We start from the raw sequence: 23,580 nt of genomic DNA on the forward strand, positions 1-23,580 counted from the left end.
TATATAAAAAGATATATATATATATATATATATATATATATATATATATATATATATATATATATATATATATATATCTTTTTTTTATCAAAATTCAACAATGAGTTAAACTAATGGAACAATATAAAACTATACAAAATAGCTTATTAATAAAAAACATAAAAGCATAAACACATTGTTTAATCGAAGAATCATTTATTCAAAATAACTTTAAAATAGAGATTAAATTAAAAAAAATATTAATCTAAACAATTGATTCAAAATAATTGTAAAAATAATAATTATGAAAGTTAATCAATTAATTAATTATAACACATTTAATATTATTATTCTTAAAACACTCTCCCCTTAATTTAGTTTTTACTTTTCCAATAACCGTTTTATTTCTGTAAAACAAACTATTATATGGGATAGTTTAAAAAACAGTTGTTTTAATTTATATACCAGGCTTGAAGTAGAGTAATGGGAAAATAGAGATAATAAGAAATCAACAGAGCCATTCTCATGATAACTTTGAGAATGTGATTTCTTGTATATTAGCAACAGCAGAGTTTCATTGGGCCGAGTGATGCCATAGCACCCCAAAATATATTATATATCATATTATACATTAGTTATTTTTAATAATAAAAAAATACATTGGTTATTGTATAGTACGGTGACAAATATATTTTTTGTCTTCAAAAGGACAAGGCATGCAACTTAAAATATTAATATTTGTGATTTCAGTTAGGAACAGTAACAATTTAGTAAGTTATACTATTTATTTTTTTATGAAAATAAAACTAATATTATAATATATAAAAAAATGTAACACTTAAAAGTATCTCCCAAACACAAGTAAGCTAATTCATTGTAACGCCATTTATTTATTTATTTTAAGTATTTTATTGTTATATTTAAATTTAAATTTTCTTAAATAATTCATCATTAAATGAATCATTAACCATTTCAGTTACCATTCATTTAAACACATAATTTCTGTAAACAATATTACTATAGTTAGTATATTTTGGCCCCACATAAAATTCTTCTAAGAACCGGGCACTATATATGAGTATTATTTACAATGATATATACAAAGTAAAACATATGTGGAGCTGGGACCAACAAACAATATTAGAAGAATATATATTTAGCTCAATCAATCTTAACCACCCATCCCTTTGTATCTTCCAAAAGACCTGTTTGGATTCCAGTAATCAAACCATACAACTTCTTTGTCACAGTGTCTGCCCCTGTTTTGAATTGAACACTGCAAAAACAGCATCAATTTGTTTTATATTGTTGTTATTATTGAGCTGTTGAAAGAAGCACAAATTTGAATTCTATTGTTATGTAATTACTACCTTTTATCCTTGTATGTTACACTGCCAACCTCAGAGATTCCAACTGCGGTTCCAGTACAGAATACCTCATCAGCATCAAGTAGTTCTTTTACTGAAACCTTGCGTTCCTTGGCCTTGCAAAAATTCATTAATAAAAATACATTACAAAATTTACCTTAGTACTAAGTATTTAATTAACCTTTTATTTGAGAATTTACTGTTATTAGATCCAGTATTTCATAAAGATCAAAGGCATTATAATGGGAGAAAATCTAAAATCAGTAGAATGGAGCACATATGGTGACCAATTTGAGTGAGTGCTAATCTTTGTGGTGTGACAAAAAAATGGTTTGTTTTCTTTAATTTTTTTAAGAGAATAATTTTGTAAAAATAACATGAAAATATATTATTTAATTTATAAAGTATTGCAATAAAAATAAAAATAATTTAAAGAATTTGTGCGAGTCTTCTAAAATACTTCTCCAATACAATTTTTATTTTTTTTTCCAAAATAGATAAATTTTATACTTAGGAATAAAAATAATAGAGAATGAAGTAGTAGTAATTACCTTATAACCCAAATCCGAAGCAAGTTCAATGATACTTTTCCTTGTGATTCCGGGAAGAATAGTTCCAAGTGTAGGTGCAGTTGAAATCACCTTACCCTACGAAGTACAAAACCTATGTAAGTGCCACATCAACACACATTTTGATGGAAATTTTAACCAACTTTTAAAATTTAACAAAAATTAATGTTGTGATATAACATATTTATTACCTTCACAATGAAAGCATTACACGAAGATACCTCCTCAATATATTTATGTTCCACTGCGTCTAGAAAGAGTACATCTGAAAATCCCTTGGCTTTTGCTTCTTTTACAACTTGGAAAACCTATATTCAAGACGATATAAAAATGTGTGGAGTAATAATTAATACTCCATCAACTACACTTGTATTGTTTAGAGTATATTTTAAGTGAATACTCGTATCAAATTATATTAATTAAGGAGTAGTATAATTTTATTTTGCGGATTTAAATTTAAATAGCTTACAGGTGAATAATTGCTTATATTTTTCACTCCGCCAGTCCCACCAGGATACGCACGAGGAAGTTTATCATCAACCAACAAGTTAAAGGATGTTGTGTCCCCCTGTCCAAATTAACAAATGATTAAGATATATCAAACAAAACAAACTTCTCCTAATGTATTATATGCATCACATGACATGACTTCTAAATTAGACACACTAAGCATATAGTTGGGAACCACAAAACCTCAGTGGTGTCGTGTGATGAGTGGAAGCTACCGTTTGTAGCTTATCTTTTTATAGTAAAATTGCTACCCCAATATAATGTTTAAAAAAATCACAACTTCCTATGCAAATACATATTAGAACAAATACACTTTTTAACATAATTTTAAATATATTCTCTTTCATAGAGTCGATTTAACACATGAATGATTAAAACAAATTTTTTAAATTCTAATTTGATATGACTAAATTAATATAAATGATATTATATAATATTTATTTTTCAATTGTTTAATATTATTGAAATAATATTAAAATTTAAAAAATATTTATATGTTTTAATTTTAAAAATATTAAAATTTGAGATCTTTTATTAAATAATTTTTTTTAAAGCTTTTTGATTATATAAATTTTTTGTTTTTCATGTAATTTTAAAACGGTGCCTTACACTTGGGTCAGCTATTTAATTGGTTAAACTACACAAGTGTTTCCTCAAATTTATAAATAACCTACATGTTTTTGTGTAACTACGTAAATTTTAATCAATTAAATAAACAATGTTAAAAAGTGTGTTTGTAATACTTAATTTGGTTACTCTCTCATCCCAAATACATGTCTTCATAGGTTTATTTTCATTTTTATTTGCACAGACTAAGAAAAGTTATAAATAAATAACAGAATGCTTGTAAAATTATTTACATGAACGATTATATATTAACTATTGTCATGAATAAATATATATTAACGATTATATATTAACATTTTTATATGCTGAATAAAACGACATTTAATTTATGACAAGTAATACTAATTTTCATCGAAAGCAGTACCTTGTAATTGTTGCTAATTGGATTAGTGTATATCAAGAAAGTGCATTGTGGTGCTGGTGAAAGACCCATAACAGGCCCACTTCCAAATAATAAAGGCCTAATGTACAATGTTCCTTTTCCATGAGGAGGCACCTGAAATTGATCCAGTTACAAATTTGTAATAATAATCAATCTCAAACTCAAAAAATAAAAAAAATAAAAAAATAGAGAAACATTTATACCCAACGTTTATTTGCATGAACAACATGTTTTACAGCATCAATGTACTGCTCAACATTAGGTGCTGGCATTAGTAGTCTCTCTGCTCCCATCCTCATGCGCAACGCATTCTCTTCTGGTCGGAATAACTGTACCCCTCCGTCTTCTCTTTTATATGCTTTCATGCCCTCAAATAATCCCTTTATCATTCTCAACAAATACATTGTTAATGAAAATACAATGAACTTGAGTGATGAAAATTTTAAGAAAAAATACAAGTTCAAATCACATTGGTTGAACAAAAATATTTTACATAGAAAGTGATGTTAAAGTGCATAGTTTATATAAGTTTTTTATCTACACAATTTAGTTTCTTTGAACTTCTTTGGTGTATATATGATATTTACTTTAACAAAATTAGAACTCCAATGTTAGAAGATCATTTAGTATAATAACAAAGTTTAACCATTAAAAATAGAAGCACAATTTTTTTTTTTACTTAATCATCAAAGAATAAAAATATATATCTTTAAGGTGGATGTGATGACACAGATATCATAACAACAATCATGAAATAAGAGAGTCAAATATCTTACTCCATAGGATATAAATAGAGCATATGTGTATTCATGAGTTAAAAGCTCGTAAAGAATTATTTTGACTGATTGATAAAAAATAATAATTTATATACATAATTTTATTTATTTATAGAGATCAATTGTATTATTCATGTGAAGATATGCCTCAAATTAGTAACAACTTGAAGTTAGTTATAACTGAATTAGTTATGACAATGTTAATTATAGGTAGTTAAGAAGTTTGTCTTTAAATATTATAATTGTAAATGCACTATGTAAGTTGTTGAGAGTTGTTGTAGCAGTATTTGCTGTGAAAGAGTGAGGGATAAGCAGTCCGTGATTCATAGGAAATCAAAAAGAAGATTAAGGGAGAAAAAAGAGAGATTGTGTGAAAAGAGAAAACAAGTGAAGACTAGGTGAACAATCTTGAAAATGTCTTAATCTTGTAAATTCAAAGATTCGTAGTGAATTGTCTTGCTTGCTTTCCCATGACGTAGGTCTCATCAATTAAGATTGAATACGTAAAGATTTGGGTGTTAATCTTCTCCTATCTTTCTTTAACTTTTGTTTCCTTTGATTTTGAAAACTGGTTTTCAAAACTGCAGAAAAAAAACGTTAAATGTTCTCCGTTTTCTATGTTTGCAAAACATTCTCCGTTTTCAGTAGAAAACCAATAAGGTTATCTGTTTTGTTTCTTTTTCTGCAATTGTTTGTCTTTTATTTTGTTGATTAATTCTTGTTGCAGATCCCAATATTGTTTTAACAATTGGTGCCGTATGTGGGAAGGGATCAACAATGGTTAGAACCACAAAGTTGGAAATTGAAAAGTTCAATGGATCAAATTACTTTGGTCTATGAAAGATAAAGATGTTGTTCTGGTACAACAAGATTTGGTGAATGTGTTGAAGGGTGAATCAACTCTTCCTGCAACAATGTCTACTCAAGAAAAGGAAGAACTGATTGAACAAACAAAGAGTACTATTATCTTGTGTCTTGGAGGCAGAGCTTTGAGGGAAGTTGCAAGGGAACCAACAACATCAACCTTATGGCTTAAACTTAAATTTCTCTATATGACCAAATCAGTTTTAAACAGGCTATTCTTGAAACAACGATTGTTCTCTTTTAAAATAGATGAAGAGAAACTGATTACAATGTAACTTGCTGAATTTAACAAGATTCTTGATGATTTAAAAAATTTAGAAGTCAAGATAGATGATAAGACAAAGCTTCGATCCTGCTTAGAGCCCTGCCAAGTTCATATGAACACTTCGAGGATGCTATCATGTTTGGAAAAGAACAAACAATTACTCTTGAAGAAGTGCGTACATCTATCCGGACAAAGAAAAGCTATAAAAGACTTGAGATGAAGAATGATAATCATGATGAAAGTCTGAATGTGATCAGAGGAAGAATTGACAAGAAAGGTTCAAATGGAAATAAGCATATGTATTCAAAATCAAAATCAGAAAGGAAGTATAAATGATTCCATTGTCAAAAGAAGGGACATTTAAGAAAGACTGCACTGAAAGAAATGAATCAAGAAACTCTCAAGATTAAGGAAATGTTGCACTTGTGGATGTTGATTATGAATTTGCAGAGGCATTGATGATTTCAAATTCTGAAGGTGAAAAGAACTGGGTATTAGACTCAGATTGTACTTTCCACATGTGTCCAAGAAATGATTATTTTGAATCAATAGATCTTCGTGATAGGGGAGTCGTTCTGCTTGGCAACATCAAATCATATAAAGTCCAAGGCAATGGAACAATTAGGTTAAGAATGTTCAACGACAAGGAGGTAGTGCTGAAAGATGTAAGGTACATACTTGAATTAAAAAGAAATTTAATTTATGTTGGCATGTTTGACATTTTAGGATATTCCACAAACATAAACAATGGTATCATGACTATTATTAATAAAGATGATATCATTGTTAAAGACATTAAAAGGAATGACTTGTACATTTTAGATGATTCTACCATAATTGCACAAGCTTCTGTTGCTAGCTCTAGTTTGCATTTATCTACTAGAATATGACATATGAGGTTCAGACATGTAAGTTAAATAAGACTTAATTGAGTTATCAAAACATAATTTGCTTAATGGTGATAAAATTGAAAAATTGGAATCTTGTGATCATTGTTTTCTAGGAAAGTCTAAGAAGGGCATTTTTGGTGTTGGTCAACACAACACCTCTAGATCTTTTGAATATGTTCATTCTTATTTGTGGGGTCCTTCAAGGACAAAGACTCATGCTGGCTGTTCTTATTTATTAATCACCATTGATGATTATTCTAGGAAAGTATGGATCTATGTCATTAAAGATAAAAGTGACACTTTTTTGAAATTTAAAGAATGACATATGTAAATTGGAACTCAAAAGGAAACTAAACTGAAATGTTTAAGAACTGACAATGACTTGGAGTATTTTTCAGAGTAGTTTAATAAGTATTGCAGGGACTTAGGTATTCAAAGACATAGAACAGTTGCAGGTACCCCTCAACAAAATGACATTGCTGAAAGGATGAACAAAATAATCTTGGAAATGGTCATATGTATGATCTTGAGTGCATGGCTGCCTAAAACATTATGGGAGAAGTTGCAATTGCAGCACTGTATTTGATCAATAGATGTCATTCATCAACTATTGGATTTAAGACACCAATTGAGATGTGAAATGGCAAACCAAACTACTCAAATCTGAAGGTATTTGGTTCCTTAGCATTTGCTCACACAAGGCAAGATAAATTGGATCCTAGAGCAATCAAATATGTTTTTATTGGATATCCTAAAGGAATAAAAGGTTACATGTTGTGGAGGATTGACCAAGGTGTACCTGAGGGCATCATATCAAGAGATGTAGTGTTTGATGAAGCAAGAATGCCCATGATTGACAAAGAACATTATCCGTTTCAATTTTGTAGAAACAAATAACATTCTCCATTTTAGTGTTGTAGAAACGAATAAATTGCAGAAACGGAGAACGTTCTCTGTTTGACAGTGCTTCAAACAACAATACTAAAAGTTTTCAAATTGAGGTGGAGTCACATGGAGATCAAGAGATTAACCATGAATACATAACTAATACATCACTTGATGATAATGCTGCAACAGAACCATATTTGGCCAATTACAACTTGGTAAGAGATAAAGAAAGAAGGGTTATCAAGCCTCCAATAAGATATGGTGAGGAAGATTTAATTTGTTATGCTTTAAGTGTTGCTGAAGATCTTCAAAGAGATGAACCAAGTAACTACAAGGAAGCCATTAACAATGAAGACAAAGAAGCTTGGATGACAACTATGAATGAAGAGATGAAATCATTAGAAAAGAATCAAACATGGATTTTGGTTGACATTCTCGAGAGTCAAAGGGTAATTGGATCAAAATGGGTGTTCAAAAGAAAGGAAGGCATTCAAGGTCAAGAGAAGATAGGGTTCAATGAAGTATTTGCACCTGTTGTAAAACATTGTTCAATCATAATTTTGCTTTCAATTGTAACTCGACAATACTTGGAATTAGAGTAGTTGGATGTCAAAACAAAATTTCTACATGGTGATCTGGAAGAAACCATTTATATGCAGCAACTTGAAGGATTTGCTAAAGGCAGCAACAAGGTTTGTCTTCTTAAAAAGTCATTGTATGACCTAAAGCAAAGTCCCAGACAATAGTACAAGAAGTTTGATGATTTCATGATAAAAAATGGTTTCCAAATATGTAGTTTTGACAATTGTGTTTACATTATGAAAGAGAAAAGTCAAGAACGTTCTCCATCTCAAGAATGTTCTCCAGCTCAAGAACATTATCTAGTTTTTCAGGAAGGTCAAGAATGCTCTCCAACTTACCTATTACTCTATGTGGATGATATTCTTCTTGCAAGCTCAAGTAAAGACCATATTAAAAGGCTCAAAGCTGATCTTAGTAATGAGTTTGAGATGAAAGAACTTGGGGAGGCCAAGAGAATCTTAGGTATGGATATAAAAAAAAATAGAATGAAGGGGGGACTATTCCTCTCACAAGCTGCCTACTTGAAGAAAGTTGTCACTAAATATAGAATGCACGAAGCAAGACATGTTACTACTCATTTGGGACAAAAATTTCAAATTGTCTATGCAAGACTCACATAAGACAGATGAAGGAAGACAAAGAATGAGTACCATTCCTTATGTTAGTGGAGTGGCATCATAATGTATGGAATAATCTGTAATATGCCATATTTGGTTTATGCTGTGAATGTTGTCGGCAAATTTTTGACTGATCTAAGAGCATTGCATTGGTCAGCACTCAAGTGGATTATGATGTACTTAAATGGCTCACTGACAACAGGTTTAAAGTTCAAAAAGATTCATTATGACATGGAACCAATCAAAGGATATGTGGACTCGAATTATGCTGGAAATATTTACACTAGAAAATCAAATTTTGGTTATGTTTTCACTCTATATGAGACTGCTGCAAGTTGAAGAGCAATTACATAGTCAGTGATAGCTCTTTCTACAACTCAAGCTGAATTCATTGCACTTACTGAAGGTGTTAAAGAAGCTTTATGGATGAAATGGCCTATTGGTGAACTAGGAATAAATCAAAATTGTGTTTTAATTTATTGTGACAGTCAAAGTGCTATACACTTATCCAAACATCAAATGTATGATAATAAGTCTAAACACATTGATGTTAAGTATCACTTCATGAGAGATGTCATTGATTCAAAGCAGGTTTCAGTTGAGAAGATTACAACTGAGGATAATCCAGCTAATGCATTCACCAAATCAGTTTCACGAACTAAGTTCAAGCATTGCTTGGACATAATTGGCTCAACAAAGAGTAAATTTGAAGCAATGGCATTAAAGACACTGATGAAATTATTTTGATATTGAGTTAAGGTGGAGATTTGTGAAGATATGCATCAAATCAATAACAACTTGAAGTTAGTTATAACTGAATTAGTTATGACAATGTTAGTTATAGTTAGTTAAGAAGTTTGTCTTTAAATATTATAGCTATAAATGCATTGTGTAAGTTGTTGTAGAAGTATTTGCTCAGAAAGAGTGAGGGATAAGCAATTCGTGATTCATAGGAAATCAGAAAGAAAATTAAGGGAGAAAAAAGAGAGATTGTATGAAAAGAGAAAACTAGTGAAGACTAGGTGAACAATATTGAAGATGTCTTAATCTTGTAAATTCAAAGATTCATAGTGAATTGTCTTACTTGCTTGCCCGTGACATAGGTCTCATCAATTGAGACTGAACACGTAAAAATATGGGTGTTATTCTTCTCCTATCTTTCTTTAATTTTCGTTTACTTTAATTTTGAAAACTGGTTTTCAAAACTGCAGAAAGGAGAACGTTAAACGTTATCCGTTTTTCTGTGTTTGCAGAACATTCTCCATTTTAAACAGAAAACCAAGACCGTTCTCCGTTTCGTTTCTTTTTCTGCAATTGTTTGTCTTCTATTTTGTTGGTTAATTCTTGTTGTAGATCCCAATATTGTTTTAACAATTCATAACTAATTTTAACTGACTAACTAATACTAACATAATTGATATTGTTACATAATATCAATCTAACTAATTGTTGACTCTAGCTACTTGAGTACACTATGAAAATGGACGTGGTTATTTGAATAAATTAATCTTAGACATTTCTTAATATATTCTAATGCTATGAACGGATAGGATGTTACTTAGGAGCCAAACTAGAGAAAAAGTTGACTAAACCCTTATTTTAGAAATTTTAATCAACGAGAGGAAGGGAGTTTCATTTCCCTTTCTTATTTTATTACTCCTCAAAAAACAACATCTTATATTCTTCACTTTCTTTCCTTTTTTATCTTTCTACTAAAAAATGTAACTAGTACTTAAATAACTTAATTAAAAGTGAGATATCTCAAAACCGCTTAAATGGTAGTCAAGACATTTGATATATTACACATATACATTAATAATCTTTTCTATAATTATCGTATGCGTGAGCAAAAAAAAAAAAATTTACCGTGTGGATGTTAATTTCGTCACTAGACTTAAAAAAAACAACAATTTACTTCTTTATAAAAAAAAAAAAAAAAAAACTATAGTTTACCTGTCCATAATTTAAAACAGTAGAATGTGGGTTGATATCAATGGTTCCAAAAGGCAAGAGGGTTCCATTTGAAAAAGTCCCATCTGAATTGGATTTCATAATATACATATAATCTGTTGGAATCACATCAAATCCAAGTTTGTCCCAATCCATGTTGGCATATAGTTCTTCATTCACCCTACACCAAAACAAATATAAACTATGTAATTTGGTTGGAATGTTAAAAGGGTATCTATTCTCGCTATCATTCTAGAACCCCTAACCTTTTTCATATAATTTAGACCTCTTCCTATAATCAAATGCAGTAATGAAAGGAAAAAAAAAAAACTCACAAAATTCTCGTGAAAAATATTAGAAGACTCTTTATTTTGGTTGGATTGCTCTGTTTTGATTGCAAGATCAAATAACTTGTTATGTTTCTTGATGGTATCATCAATTATTATAGCATGAAAAATGATACATTTCACTTGTATTAAGAATAATATATAAATGAGAGAAAGTAAATTCTCCTATTTTCTAATAGGAAATATAATTTCTCCTATTTGTAAATGAGTCAATAAATTTATCACGAAGGGAATATAATTTCAATAGGACATACTTCTATTTTCTATCGTATAGTAAAGGGAGCCTTAATAAGTATTTATTTAATTAAAGAAAAACAAGTTTGAAAAGAAATATGCAATTGTTGTTGAACAATTAAGAACCTGTTGAAAGCTTCACCATTGTTGATTGGTTGATGAAACGTAGTCATATACCAACCAACTATAGTAGAAGAGAAAATGAGCTTCAAAGGTTGAATGTTGGTCCCAACTAATTGTTACCAACACATATCCTTATATTTATAGGTATGGGGAACCTAAATATGGACATCTTCGTAGTTGTATTAACTTCAGTTATATTCCATTCTTTTGTCTCAACCACACACTTCTTTAAAAATGTTCATTCTTGTTTTGTATAGTTGGTAATCGACCACATCAGCAACTTCAGTTTTTCAATTTTCGCTAACCAAATGACTCATATTTTACCTCACTACCTTTCAAAAATTATATTGGTTTTTTCTTTAGATTTTATGTATGTTTATTTGTAAAACATTAAAATCAGAGAATCATAAATAAAGATGTATTTTCTTTATACTCTTGAAGATAATAAAAAGTTTGGTCAATAAAGTAGATATTTTTAATTTAAAATTTAAATTAAATATATTTTTATTGATTTATATTCTTTTTTTATTTTAAAAGAATCGTAATTAACTCACATGACTCTGAAGTACCAATTTGAACTCATGACAAAACATCCGATTTAACGATATTTAATAGTTGAATTAGGACTTAAAGACTCACATTCTTTTATATACACTAATTAAAATCACCATCGTACATTTTGATTAGCTAAACTTTTACATGTTTTTATCAAAATTTCTTGCTTACAAAAATAATAATAACTTAAATTCCTAACCTTCTTTGGAAACATGAATTTTTAAAGTATATTTTGAAAATAAAAACATCAAGGAAAAGCTTTTTGACATATTATTTTTTACACATAGAATAATATAATATGTTATTCAACTTAGGTTTTAAACCGCATATCAGTTTAATTATGATGGTAAACGTATCAAATTTTATTTGACGTAGGTTTCACAGTTAAAGATTTATAAAGATACATGTAAAAAAAATCAACAGTTTGGAAGACATAGAGCCATCGGAGTAAAATATCAATTTGATTTATTTAAATATCAATGGTCGATTTTAAATGACGTAAAATTATATTCAAATAAATAAATATTTAGTTTATTTAGTTTTGTTCAATTCGAACTCTAAGAAAGAAAAAAAAAAAAGATCAAACAAATTAGTTAATTTATTTGGATGACATTTTTGACTTTATTGAATAACTTATTTAATTTTAATATCCTTTGATAAAACTCACAACAATTGAAATTGAAATTTAAGGTGAACAATAGTGTATCTTTTCAATTACACTAAACATTAATTTTTCTTTATAGGCTATTTTTTAATAAAATGATGGAGACTTTGGAGTGACCAATTGATTTCAAAACTCAACCACTAATCTCTTATAAGATGGTTTATTAGCCATTTACTACTTTTTACTGGATAAATGGTAAATAATGTTAGAAAGCAGATATTAAATGAAGTATTAATAAAGGACATAATTAAGTGACGGTTGCAATGCCATCTCTTGGACCATAGGGCGCATTCGTGATTATTTCATTATGATGACTTAGGGTCGACGAGGGGAGCTTATTCCACGAAACTACTTGCGTCAATGGCAAAGTCAATGATGCTAAAGAATCTGGAAACCACTCATCACATTCTGTATATCTATGTTCCTGCATTTTGTGTGTGTCTCTGTCTCTTCATTACAATATAGACCTTAATTGCATTGCATCAAAAGGAGTTTTCAGGATGCATTCTTGGCCACACGATCTTTCAATTAACGACTATTCTGGTGAGATTTCAATACATACATATCCATCTTATAAATTTTGATTTTGATTTTGCTGCCAATTTTTTAATGTTGATGGTATAGTCATTTAAAAAATAACAGGGACTTTAGGGGGGTCTTTGAAAACTTGTAACCAGCAAACAACTTATTTAATAAGTAAATGAATTTTATTGATGATATAGAGAAGTTTCCAACATGAAGCTATTTTTGTTGTGATGTTAGAGTAATCATTTAAGCAAAAATATGTTTGCGTGGTTCTTTCAACTTTAATCTATTTTTTATAACGGTCTTTTAAGGATTTTTTTTTCTGAATGACACTTTTAATGCTACATAAAAAATGGTTTTCAATAACGATGAGATATTATTGATTTGATTATAACTCATGACATATGAATAATTCTAAGATGTTAAAATAGCAAAATGTGTGTTAAAGGAAATTACAAGTAACATACATTACAAAAAATAGTGATATTAGTTAAATATTTATTTATTTGTTAGATGTGACTCAACTGACCAATATTAATATTATTAGATTGTATATCTTGTACGAGTTCGAAGATGAACTTTACAATTTTTCCAGAATATATTTACCATTCTATCTATAAACAAAAAATATATGTATCTCCATTTTTTTATCCTTAATTTTTGGTATATCATTAATTCTTAATTTGTCTTATTTTTCCAATTTCTCCGAGCACACTTTTCTTCTCATCATATATGTATATGTACTGCAGCCTCAGTTTCTGTGTACACAACGACTTTTCAGATAAAAAGGGGTATTCTCTTGTATACATTCTTGTGCTTTTTGCTCAGTATCTTAATGACAAGTCATGGCATTGAGACTGATATACACTGCTTAAAATCCGTTAAGAATTCCTTGGAAGACCCTTTCAATCACTTACAAAACTGGAACTTCAACAATAAAACCGAAGGTTTCATATGTACATTTAATGGTGTTGAATGTTGGCATGATGATGAGAATAAAGTACTGAATCTCAAACTATCAAACATGGGGCTCAAGGGTCAGTTTCCACGTGGACTTGTGAATTGTTCTTCGTTGACAGGCTTAAACCTTTCAATGAATGAACTTTCAGGACCCATCCCAACTGATATATCAAATATAGTCACATTTATTACCACCATTGATCTCTCTTCTAACAAATTCACTGGTGAAATTCCATCATCTTTAGCAAACTGCTCTTACCTGAACGTTCTTAAACTTCACAGCAACATGTTAAGCGGTGAAATTCCAAAACAACTCAGCCAGTGCCGGTATTTCATAAATCCAGAAGGATAGAATTTAACTATTATGACAATGCTGGACTTTGTGGAGGGTCTTTAAGACCTTGCTCCTTCCATCAATATTTCAAGGCTGGTCTTATTGTTGGTTATGCTTTTTCAATCGTTTGTTCTGTTATACTCACTTGTATGTTCTACTCCAAATGTGCACCTTGGGTGCAATTGAACAAGAGAAAAAACAATCACCTGAACAAAGCTAAAGAATTTGGCAAATATATTTGCTCCATCACTAGCAAGAGGACACAAATGTTAGCTAATCAGATGCAAGAATTGTTGCATCTACCATTGGTACAGAAAGAAAGCAAAGAGGTACCCTCTTCATTAATTCTCTGTTCTTTTTATAAAAATTTAGAAAAAATAAATTATTATTATTTTTAACATGATTAATAATCATTTTGTGTGTGTAACTCGGGTATCCTCTGCATGCAACTGCGGAGATCTTTTGGTTAAAAAATAAATGATAATATTGGTCTATTTTGCTAATATTTCTTTTATCAAATTTTAATTATATTGTTAAGATTTTGTGATTTTAATAATATATAATATTAAAATAATGGATCTTACTAACAAGTAGTTTGAGAATGTTTGGTTAAGGACTTCATAAAAGTTATCAATGTAATAAAAAGATCATTGTCTCATACAAACCTACTTCTTAGGATTCCTTAAACAACTTTAAAGATACTTGTTTGTTTTTTCATTTTTTTTACAAAAAATTCACCCTCTGTCTATTGACTTTCTGGATCTGTCACTACCAGTGTGCCCAGTGGAAATTTAAACTTACAAAGTCAAGTCTTTTCCTTCAAATAACACCTAATGGACTGTAGTTCTCTCTTTTAAACAAACCATATGTATATTGAATTATCTTTAGTGTCATTTACCTTGTTATAACTACAAGTCATCGACCCAAGAACATTTAGATGAGATGACAAAGGTCTCTTCTAACTTAACTAAGGTTATATATATAATTGTGTTGTGACTCTCTTGCATTACATCCATAGATATCTGTACTATTTGGAAGACTCACATCAACAATATGGTTAGAAGAACTGAATTACGCAACTAACAATTTCGATGTAGACAATCTCATCGGGGTGGGAAAGATAGGAATGATGTACCAAGGAAGTGTACCTAATGGCCAATTACTAGCTGTTAAGAGACTATTCAATTCTCATCCTTTTGAAAGACAGTTCCTTTTAGAAACAATGATTATGGGTAGGTATAGACACAGAAATATAGTTCCAATGCTTGGATTCTGCGTTGAAGGAAAGGAAAGGCTATTGGCATACACATACATGTCAAATGGAAGGCTTTCCAAATGGTTAAATCCTTTGGAAAGTGAAGTTGTGAGATTGAAATGGCCTGAGAGGGTCAACATTGCACTTGGAATTGCAAGAGGTTTATCATGGCTCCATCATAGTTGTGATTTGTGCATAGTGCATTTTAATATATGTTCACAATGCATACTACTAGATGAGAATTTTGAACCCAAAATATCCAATTTTGGAGAGGCCAAATTCATGAATCCCAACATTGAGGATGATTTAGGCATAATGTTTAAAGTGAATGATGGGAAGAAGGATGTATATGACTTTGGAAGTGTGCTTTTTGAACTGTTTACAGGGAAACCATATAACGAATTGTCATGTTTGTCTGACGCTACTGACCGATATGGTAACCCTTTGGGTTTTTATAATGTAATTGATAAATCTCTAACTGGGGAAGGACTTGAAAATGAAGTTTGTACTCTCCTAAAGATTGCTTGTGAGTGTGTTCACCCTTTACCAGACCAAAGGCCAACAATGCTTGAAGTTTACAATAATCTGAGCAATGTAAGGAAGGGATAACAATGCTCTAGTGATGATTATGGCACATTAAGAGGATCAGAGATTGCTTCTTCTTCTATTACTATAGATGTTGAGTTTTAAATAATTAAATCAGGTTTACATTTATGCAACCTTAGGATTTGTTTATGTTGCAAAAAAATTGTTATTCCTAGTATCATCTTTCTCTATATAAATAAAAGAATGATCCAAAAAGGAAAATCCAATCTTAGTTAAATGTTTGAAGTAAAATATGGATTATCTAGATCAATTCCTGATATTATAAATAAAGGCTAAGTGAACTGATGTGCTTAATTACACATCAAATGCAATCATAATTTATGACTTTTCTAACTTAGTTGTTAATGAGATTTGATTTAACATTCTAAAAATAAATAAATCTAGGATTGGATTTTCTACAAGTAGTACCATTTGTGTCGTCAACACCACAGTAGCTAACTGAAAGCAATGGCAATAGTGCTAAGATTTCTTATCTTAGAAACTTATCTTTGGAATAAAATATTTTAATTTAAAAAGTACCAAACTAACTATGGACAGGGAGACCAAACCTTGTCCAATGAGTCAACATTTTGAGGTGAGTTTTCTCTTCAACCAAGCTCTTAATGTTAAAATTCAACCTTTAACACAAGCATGTAGTTGCATTATGGAATTTTTGTATGCAAGACAATAGGTAAAAGGAAGAGTATACCGCAATTGCTCATTAAAAGTACAATGTAGAGTAATGTCCTTCTAAAGGAAGAATGAGGCATTGTTTCTAAGCTTTGTATATGAAAGCAACAATCTAACCTTTGAATTCCCAAGAAACTAACCGTTTTCCATATTGAACTCTGCAAAATCTGAAAGTCAACGCATGATATGTATGAGTTTCCACATCCAAGCTTTAGGAACTGCAAATGCAATGATTCTTCATGTCAACAATATTTTAAAATATTTAATAACTCTAAAACAAACAAGCACTAGGTTGTTGAAAAAGGAAATAATATTTGAACAAACCATAAAGCTCGATAAATTCATTTAGATGAAGCAAGTATTAATTCATATCGCGGTAAATTCATGAAAGAATACAAAATTAGTGGATCAACCCGCTCGTTATAGCAAACATGTATACATTTTTGCACTGTGTAAATTAGGAGAACCGTCATTCATTCAAAAGACACTTCTTATTTTCTCCTTTTCTTTTTAATACTAAACCAAACAAAGGCTGATTAGAAAATGAGGAAGGGCGCCGGTAAGACTTGTGAGGCTAGAAAAGGGATTTTTCTTTGTAACATGAGTGGATTCTTATTTTAATATGAGATTCTTTCTAGTCGTTTGATGAAAAATTATTGTACTGAGACTCAGTTTGTAAATTTCTTTTTAGCATCTCTAATTACCTAATTACTTATTTACTTATGGTAATATCATTTACTTTTGGTATGAATAAGCTAATAAATATAAATATAAAAGTTTGATATTTTATACATCATTAATTGATCAAAATATTTAAATTGTTAATAATATTTAACTTTCAATTAAACTGACAAGACGGCTTCAGTGATGATTATGACACATTAAGGAGATCAAAACTTTCTATAAGACAGACAGCATGGTTTGACGATGATTATGACACATTAAGGATCAAAACTCTAATTTATTGATATTATTTTCATTTTCACTTTCTTTCTGGTATTGTTCTCTGCCTCAAACCATTTAACACAATACACCAATGGATATTGGAACTACTCCTTCCTTAGTTTTTGAGTTAGAAGATGTCAATAGATTATGACACTTAAATATATTAATATTTATTTTTATTTTTAATCGATGTGAGACTTTACCGTTTATACTTAAATCTAATATACTATCAACAATTACGTCTTCAATATAAAACGATTTAAATAAAACTATATTGAAATTCTATTACACCATAAAAAAAACTATTATAAGACATTAATATTTGATTTCATAATAAAATTGATAAAATAAAAATAAATTAACATCATTTTACTACTCCTACTAAGATAAAACTCATAAGTTAAATAGGAGAATTAATTTTATTTAGTATATATCTCACTAAAATCAATCATCTTAACCTTGAAGGAAAACATAGATTTTCTATATAGACTTCTGATTCCGTCGGAGTGAAGCGCATAATTACACTTCAACTATAATTTATACTTTTTTTACTAGATATCTTGTTAATGATATTTTATTTAATAACAAAATATATAAAAGAAGACTCATTCAAACTATAATTTTTTATCTCTTTTTTAAATCCAATTTTTCTCCACTTTTTTTTATTTAATGTTAATTTTATTTAATGTTAAGACTTATGAGCATACGGACGGGATAGTCTCTCTTTATCCTAATCCTTTACATTTTTTTATTCATTATCTTAATTTTTGTAGGAGTAAAAATGTAACTGTAATATTGATGGTTCCATATATTTTTTTATAAGCTTTAATATTGATGGTAAACCACGTTTAGGCCTCTCTAACAAATAAATTTTTTTACTTAAAAGACTTCAAATATTTTTTTATCGACCTCACATTTTAATATTATTAAAACTAATTTTGATAAAATTTTATATAAATTAAATAAAATATTTTGTTTTTATTACAAATTATTTAATACTTATCTCAGTAAAATTAAATTGGTTAATTAAAACGTAGAGATGAGAGAAATATTAATTATAAATTGAATAATCGTGAGATAAAAGATGAGTACATCATTCATATGAGAAATACTAGTTATAAATGGAGAGATCATGAGATAAATAGTGAACATATTATTAACATGAGTTACTGGAGTGGTACAATATATACACATTATTTTCTTCTTCAACTAACATATGGAAAATTTTACATGAGTGTCTGATGTTGTCGTATAACCGTTGAAATGTTTTATTTCATTATTTGAAAAATATAGAGAAAATAGATTTGAAAATGTCATTAATTTTGTTAAAAAAAATTATATAATTATTAAATAAAATATTAGTAATTTATTTATTAAATTTTGAAAAAATCTTATCTAATAATTTACTTTAGACTTCATAACGTGTTGAGTCAACCTTGTATTATAGTAATAAAAACAAATAAAATAGATATACGATGTCCAAACACATATATATATCCAACAACTTAGATATTTTAATAATGTGAAACTCCAATACAACTTTAATAGAGTATACATATAGCTTTTAATTATGATGATCATGATCTTCTCAATTATGAGAAGATGTATATGTTCACATGAATGAATTCGACAAAATCACGAGCATATAGTAATTTTGTTGAAGCATCTAAAGTAAAATTTTCAAAAATATATTATGTCGTTGTCACTATACATTCAAATATATACTAAATATCAAAAGAAATAGTAATAAGGAATCCAAAGATGTACTAAATATCAAAAGAAATAGTGATAAGGAGGTTGTAGTTCTATTCCCACTCAAATCATTAATATGAAAAACTTTACATTTTTATTTATTTATTTTTTTTAAAAAAAAAACCTTAACAAACTATTGATAAAATAATCAGGTTGATTTTTAAAATTAGAAAACTAGTGAACCAATAAAGCAGTTAATTCGTTTATTTTAAACAATAATTAGCTATTTAGAAAACTAATGAATAACTTATAGTGAAAAACTATTATTTGTTATAATTTATACTTAAAAAAAATTATATAAGATGTTTTAAGCCGATAAAAAAATTCAATATAAGGGGCCGTATCAACTGGCCAAGTTGTGATACTAGTTTATTGCAACTTGCAAGGTACAAAAGTTCAACAATGCCCGAAATATCCTCTCCCAATTGTGTGTTTGCATCGCGTATGTCTGTGAAAAGAGGAGGATATAATAGTTCACTTAATTACAATTAGTAAATCCATCTTGTTAAAAATGTAGTTTATTTATTTCTTTATTATAATTTCCAGGTGAACCTTATGTTAATATAGATAACCGCAAAGTAGTAATACTACCAAGGGGGAAGTACCTTTTTTTGCTTAAAGAGGCAAAAGTACCCTTACTTTCGCTAAATATAGCAAGATCCAAAATTATGGACTAAATAATTTTCATAAAAAACACAACACACACCTATAAATAGTCTCATTCCATGCAATGCAATAACCATCATTAACATAACAACTTTTAATCTAAGTGACAAAACAGAATATAACCATGAGTTTCTACAATTCATTTTCTCGTTTTAGCCTCGTAATAATTTTATCCCTTGGTTTTTCACTCACCAATGCTCAAAACTCACCTCAAGACTATCTCAACGCCCACAACATAGCTCGTGCACAAGTTGGCGTTGCAAACATTACTTGGGACAACACAGTGGCGACTTATGCTTTAAACTACGCAAATTCAAGAATAGGTGATTGCAATTTGGTTCATTCAAGTGGATCTTACGGCGAGAATCTTGCCAAAGGATCAAGTGGTTCATTCACCGGAATTACTGCGGTAAATTTGTGGGTGAATGAAAAACAATACTATGATTATAACACTAATTCATGCATTAATGGTGGACAATGCTTGCACTATACTCAAGTTGTGTGGCGTAACTCTGTTCGTTTAGGGTGTGCTAGGGTACAATGCAACAATGGATGGTGGTTTGTCACTTGCAACTATGATCCCCCTGGTAATTGTATTGGCCAAAAACCCTATTAGTAAGAAAACATTCACAATTTAATACTACAAAATAAAATAATATGTTTCAAATTTTCAGTGTGTGGTTCTTTGGTAACTTTTAATATTCTCTCAATGTGTCATCTTTTTTGACATATCAAGTACTAGGTGATTTCTCTTAATTATTTCTCATAATATATATGTGCACATCTCTTCATGCTATATCAATTTTAGTGATCCTTGTTGGATCATATTTATATTTTCATTGACTTGAACACTGCTGATCGGTAAAATCTGTTTATCTATATATCATCTTCAATTTGAAAAGCACACACAATTGGTGGCTTTTACTTTCACTAAATTAAAAATATCATTTTCTTAACTTTGATTTGCATAACAACAACATTATGAAAACAACACTATATTAACAACTATTTGGACTTCTTTGGACGTAGTTAAACTCAGAAATTAATGAAATGGACCAGTACATGCATATTTTGAGATTTAATGGATCAATAGGATACAAAAATATTTAAAGGAGTAATTCCAAAACCAAACGTCAAACATTAAACATTAAAGATTGTTGGAGTAACCTTACATACGAAATTATTATTTTAAATTTTGAATTGACGTTTTTCTTCAGAGTTATAATTTAAATTTACGATGATTATTTCTTATCTCAAAGACTAAATATTGTGTACCATTTATGCAAATATAACACATTTATATTTCATTAGGTATCTCATAGTTTTTCGATCATACTTCATGATAATATTTTATGTTTTATTTCTTCTAATAAAGCTTACTTATATTTATAAAATATAATATTTTTTTCAAGCTAGAAGAAAAGCTCTAAGTTACAAGTTTATGACCATTATAATTGTAACAACAAGTCAACAACACAGTATAACATTAACATTAGAAGGGTCTGGATTACAATATCCTTGATAATATCTTTTGTCAATGCAGAAGGACATGCAATTAGGTGTTTGGTCACATTTCAAAAAACGTTTCTCGAATTTAAGTATTAAACTTGCCGTACCTATTGAAAAGAGTAGTATTAGTGTAATAAATAATCAATATGCATAAGAAAAATAATATATGAAAAATTCACAACTCTATTACCTAAGTTGTCTACATACCTATTGATAATAGAAGAACTACAATCAAAGTTCCCTTAATAAACTTTTGTTTACTGATCATTGTTCTTTCTTTTCTTCAATGATCCTCTAGAAATCAATAAGTAAAATTCACATACTTGTGTATGTGTATATATAATTAATTATAAAAAAATATAATAAATAAAATACATATAGATATTTAATTTACTTTAATGATGCACAACTTTATATTATTTATTTCAAATTTCGGTAAAAAAAAAACGACCAAATTTCCTTTTAAGATTAAACTTTATTATTTACCATTTTAATATTTTATATACTTACTTTAATTTTGTCTATCGTGTTGAATTACACATTATAATAATAAATAAATAATAATAATAATAATAATAATAATAATAATAATAATAATAATAATAATAATAATAATAAATTAAATAATGAGCGGGGACATTTTATTTGCTAGAATTTTCAAAACCTGAGGTTTTTTTCCTTGCCACACTGGGATTTTTATGTACACCATCTGCAAGTGTCCTTGTTTAGGTTACCACCTTCTACTAGTATCCCTCATGTCCAAAATTGTGCAATCCCAATACCTCAACTGCATAAACCTTGTTTTGGAACAAGACTTTGAAGAATCCATGGCCTCCTTTTTATGTGCGTGCAAAAATATGATTAATTGAACCACATTAATAAATTGAATTGTATTGTACTATAAAAAATCAAGTCATTTAAATAGTTCATGAATTGGATCACATATTTTAAAAAAATCAGTTAACCAAACTTAATTAAAAAATCAGTTTAACAATTTAAAAAATAATCATAAAAACATAGATTAATTTAACAATTACTCAACTAATCAAGATATTATATTATTTAGATTACCAAAAAATTATGGTTGGTTCTTCGTAACGAAAACACAAGAATTAAATTTATAGTAATAATGTAAAAGTAATTCAATTGAGAGAAAACCTAGGGTCATGATTTTAATACATCAAATCCTTGTTTTATATGAATTTTATTGTCCTTCTAAGTATCAATTCCTCCTCTAAAAACTATTAACAAAGATTGATCATTCAATGTAACATTCTTTTCTCTAAATTAATTATTTGATTAATCATACCAAAAATATAATTAAGAGAAGACATAAAGAATTAAGATATTGAAAGATTAGTATTTGTGTTTAATCATACCACACTACAAGAAAATTTAAAATTTGCGACATATAGTTTGCGACAGTTGCAATAAAACCACCCTCGTCTTAAATTTGCGGCAGTTCATGTGATGAGAAATTTCAACAGCATCATTGTTTTCTCATGGAAATATGTGCACCCTTTTCTCTCCCTCTCAAATCCCAAACCTTTTCTTTGATAAGTCATAACCCTTTCTCACAATTTGAAATCCATTAACATCAGCCCCTTTTCCAATTCGAAGCAGTGCAACTTCGTAAGTCTCTCTCTGCCGCATCTCTTATGTTTGTCATGCCATGTAAGCTCTTTCTCTCTTCTCCTCGTCTTCCAAATTCTCATCTCCGTGCATGTTCCTCTTTTTGATGTTGCTCCATTTTTGTTAGGTGCTCAATCAATTACAATTTGAAGCCAAATCTACTTGGACAATCTATCAAGATGCAAAACATCAGTTGCAATACATTATAACACTTTAATTATAGATTTAAAAAGTAATTAAATAGATTAGATAGATATCCATAAAGTGAAACTAAGATAATTGATAAATTATTTTTAAGAGCTTCTAATGGATTTTAAATTGATTAATGAATTATTTTGATCAATCAATTATTATTCAAATCCAAATTCATCGAATTAAGAATGGTCACCCCAAATTTTTATTTCATTGTTGTACGTTGAAGTATTTATTTAACTCAGAATTGGATTTCTTGACGAAATGGTATTCACATTTGACATATCCCGCCTTGATCAAGATCTTAGTCATGTATTTTGTGTGTGTGTATATATATATATATATA

General features: G+C 28.9%; 2 protein-coding genes and 1 pseudogene across 3 annotated transcripts; 2 read left to right on the plus strand and 1 right to left on the minus strand.

The window, feature by feature from the left end:
* Window positions 1-930: 930 nt before the first annotated feature.
* LOC101498640 (branched-chain-amino-acid aminotransferase 2, chloroplastic-like) lies at window positions 931-11,097 on the minus strand. Of its 2 annotated transcripts, none has more exons than XM_004504835.4 (9): window positions 10,974-11,097; window positions 10,270-10,447; window positions 3,638-3,814; window positions 3,417-3,548; window positions 2,385-2,483; window positions 2,107-2,223; window positions 1,898-1,993; window positions 1,350-1,462; window positions 931-1,255 (listed from the first exon to the last, which is right to left on the minus strand). In XM_004504835.4, the coding sequence occupies exons 1-9, from the start codon at window positions 11,018-11,020 to the stop codon at window positions 1,141-1,143; spliced, it is 1,074 nt and encodes a 357-aa protein (XP_004504892.1). In that variant the 5' UTR covers window positions 11,021-11,097; the 3' UTR covers window positions 931-1,140. The 2 variants fall into 2 exon arrangements, with proteins under 2 accessions (XP_004504892.1, XP_027191306.1); XM_027335505.2 differs by lacking the exon at window positions 10,974-11,097 and adding an exon at window positions 10,602-10,784.
* A 1,301-nt stretch (window positions 11,098-12,398) lies between these two features.
* On the plus strand, window positions 12,399-16,168 carry LOC101499183 (probably inactive leucine-rich repeat receptor-like protein kinase At5g48380; annotated as a pseudogene).
* Window positions 16,169-19,914: 3,746 nt separating this feature from the next.
* On the plus strand, window positions 19,915-20,637 carry LOC101493659 (pathogenesis-related leaf protein 6-like). Its single transcript, XM_004504888.4, has one exon. The coding sequence runs from the start codon at window positions 20,026-20,028 to the stop codon at window positions 20,515-20,517; it is 492 nt and encodes a 163-aa protein (XP_004504945.1). The 5' UTR covers window positions 19,915-20,025; the 3' UTR covers window positions 20,518-20,637.
* The last annotated feature ends 2,943 nt before the right edge of the window (window positions 20,638-23,580 follow it).

Source organism: Cicer arietinum, chromosome 6 (assembly GCF_000331145.2).
Source record: "Cicer arietinum cultivar CDC Frontier isolate Library 1 chromosome 6, Cicar.CDCFrontier_v2.0, whole genome shotgun sequence".
In the NCBI taxonomy this organism is placed as follows: domain Eukaryota; kingdom Viridiplantae; phylum Streptophyta; class Magnoliopsida; order Fabales; family Fabaceae; genus Cicer; species Cicer arietinum.